Here is a 3,138-nt window from a genome sequence, read left to right as displayed (position 1 = left end):
GGAAAGAGGATGGAAAGGGGCTGCGGGGAGCACGATCCCCACTGGAGACATGGAACCAACTTGCTTTTTTAGGGTTGCTCACTAATTTCTGATGATGGAGACCTTAACACCTTTTTTCTAGGGTGTGCTGGTGAGGACTCCCACAGGTGGAGACACTCCACGTCTCAGACTCCTCCTGAAGCCCACAGGGTGCACTGTGCCTTGGGCAGTCAAGGCCAGGCTCAGCTCCCCACCACCTCTGACAGAATGCTCAACCATCCGCAGAGGAGCTGCCGGGTGCAACAGAGACCCAGGGAAACCACGGTAGGGTGGGGACCCATCCTGCTCCCAGACAAGGGAACAGCCACAGCAGCACCTTCCCCGCTAACCTGGACCCTCCCCTCCAGCCATCCACTTCACTTCCACCAGAGCTGAGCCCCATGGCACAGTGGTGCAGCAAGACATCTCCACCCATCTCGCGGCACCTTTAGGACCATTGCAACCAGCTCGAAGTGCCGGTGCCCAGCTCCTCCCCACCACCTCCCCTTACCTGCATCCTGCCCCAAAGCCATTCCCCAGCCTCACATCTCACTGTACCCGAAATACACACCCAACACTCAGGAGACAGCGGGAGAGCCAAACACTGCGACAGGCACGATGGGAGGATTTGTGCCGTGGCTGCTGGGTGCGCTCAGGCTCCCAGGGAGTCCTTTGCCCATCAGGAGCAGCAGAACCAGAGTCCCAGGGAAGACAATTTGTTCTCTCCAACACTGATCTGGCCAAGCTTGCTGCTGGGGACCTGCTGGAAAGCCCAGCTTCAACTGTGCATGGCTGAGGACAGCGCATGGCTGAGGACCGCTCATGCCTGCAGCTGTGGTGGGGATTGACAGAGAGCAACCTTGCTGAGCACCACGACTAGATGGCCAAGGAGGGCACAGCAGCCAGAGCTCCTCATCCTCAGCAGACATTAGCTCATGCCAGTCTCCAAGACTTGTGCTGATGAAACTTAAGTCTGGGCAGAAATCGAGAGCAACCAAGGGCTCTCTTGTCCTTGTGCTCACTGACCAGTCAACAGCCAGCAATGGGCAAAGGAGTCCTGGGGGCAGCAGGGATGGAGTGAGGGCTGGGAAGACCTTCCCCTTCCTTGGGGCACACCCTGGCATGGTGCAGATGGAGGTTTGAAGGAAGGTAGGGGAGCACCAGCCCGTGGCGGGTGGGAGATGGAGGATGCATGTCCCCAGGGACGGAGGACAAGCAGGGCTGGCTCAGGGCCATACGCTGCTCCCACAGAGCCAGAGACTCTGCCTACAGCCGGACATCGCGTCTCCTCCTAAGCTCCACCGCAAGGATTAATTGACTTGCTCCATTAGTGACCAAAAAGCCTCTTAACTTCAGGCAGTTCTAAAGTGAAATAAAACCCAAAAAAAAAGAAAGAGGCTGGAACAGGGAATCAGGGAAACTTCACCAGACAGTCACTGTGGACCCCAAAGGACCCCCACCCACACACATGCTAAAATCCAAATACACATATTTGAACAACTACTAGAAAACAAACCAAATAATTTAAACCAGTTAAAGAGTCAGGACATTTTCTTCACACTAAATGAATAATTTATGGGCAGAGCTATAATAAAAAAACCCCTCTCCAGGCCTGTATTGCAGCAAATGTATCCAGAATAAAAGATCACATTTCAGACTCATAAATAAATGAAAACCAAAACCAACAGTAAACAAAGAAAAGTATTTTCTTCCTGACTCCCGGCGCTGCCACTAAGACCCACAGTGCACCGGGCAGGCCACGGTCAAGGCATCCTCCTGCCCAGCATCCCTGGAGAGTCCCCGATGCTGCCGCCTCCTCCTCCTCCCCCCCAGCTGGAAACATGGACCCAAACCCTCCACTCGCCTCGGCACTCGCCGCTTGACCCACAGCCTTTACCGTTTTAAGCAACAATAGCAAGAGGAGGCAGCAGTTTCCCTGGCTGAGAGGCAACACGGGGACCAAACCTTGCTCATGGGGCTGTTCCACCCAACCTCCTCCTGTTGCTCTGGTGGAGCTGGCAACGGCCAGAGCCACAAATCAAACCCGGGAGCCCCCAGCACACATTTGTGTGATGCAGCCTTTAGAGCCGTGAATGCTGCTCCCACCTTCTACGTGGCCCCTAAATTTAGAGTAAAAAAAAAAAAAAACCCTTAACCACCGGGAAAGTGGAAAGAAGAGACGTCCCAGTGACGTTGAGTTACAGCCCGAACGAATGAATGTCAGCCCTTCCCCTGAAATAAAAACGTGCCAAGAAACTGTATTTCACTCCCAGCAATCCTCGGTTAGCCAGGGCAGCTGGCAGGGACCCTGGACTCACCATGGACCTCAGTAGATCTCTGGGGGGAGCATGAGGTGGCACCACTCCCAAGCATCCTCACCAGACCATCCAGAGGATGCTGCATGGGGTTTGACCCTCTTCACCCCACCACAGAGGAGCTCCAGGGTCTCCACGCTCAGCAGTGAAGGTGAGGGGCTCCCGCCTTCCTCCCCAGCCAAACTCCTCCGGACGTGGCCAAACGCAGGGGACCGGAGAGGCAGCGAGTGACCGTGGCAGCCTACCTCGGGGCCGGCTCCGGCGTTTCCGTCTCCCCACAGACGTGCTGCGCAGCGCGGGCTGGAGCTGCCCGATCTCAATAGGCGTGTTGGTGCGGAAGCTCTCCTTGAACTTCTGCATCAGGGACTCCACCGTCTCCTGCGTCACTTCGGGAGCTGCAACAGCGGCAAAGGGACTGCAGTTAGAAGAGGACAGGCCACCATGTCCCTGCTGACACCTTCCTCACAGGGGACAGCAAGAGCCAGAGCCGAGTCTGGGGGCAGGAGCTCTGCAAGACCCTCTGAAGTCGCCCACGGGGATGCATCCAGCCCTTTCCGAGTCTTACCAATGCCACAGAAGTCAGGAAGTCACACGGGGCACTTGGAGGCCTCGTGCCCTTATCCAAGGTACAGTCTGAAGGGTTCAAAACACACAGGAACCCCCTGGGCACTGAGCTGGCTCTGGGTGGGGTTTAACTTTGTCCCAGGAGTTCAGAGTTGAACCCCAGGTTTGGCAGCCTTTGGAGGGTCGGGTACTCCTCAGCAGGCAAGTCTAGGATTAAGGAGCGATGGGCAAGGCTGGGGGG

At 56.2% G+C, this 3,138-nt stretch overlaps 1 protein-coding gene across 1 annotated transcript in view; it reads right to left on the bottom strand.

Moving 5' to 3' along the window:
* The window catches only part of LOC104496539 (astrotactin-2), a gene marked incomplete at both ends in the record, with an annotated part of 114,229 nt that extends 111,501 nt beyond the window's left edge, over positions 1–2,728 (bottom strand). The window contains one exon of the mRNA XM_010139671.1: positions 2,579–2,728. Coding sequence (XP_010137973.1) covers positions 2,579–2,728 — 150 coding nt within the window. The remainder of the gene's footprint in view (positions 1–2,578) is intronic.
* Between the last annotated feature and the right edge of the window lie 410 nt (positions 2,729–3,138).

The sequence above is a fragment of the Buceros rhinoceros genome, unplaced genomic scaffold (genome assembly GCF_000710305.1).
Source record: "Buceros rhinoceros silvestris isolate BGI_N320 unplaced genomic scaffold, ASM71030v1 scaffold5717, whole genome shotgun sequence".
Taxonomy (NCBI): Eukaryota; Metazoa; Chordata; class Aves; order Bucerotiformes; family Bucerotidae; genus Buceros; species Buceros rhinoceros.
This window is presented reverse-complemented; position numbering and strand designations above follow the sequence as displayed.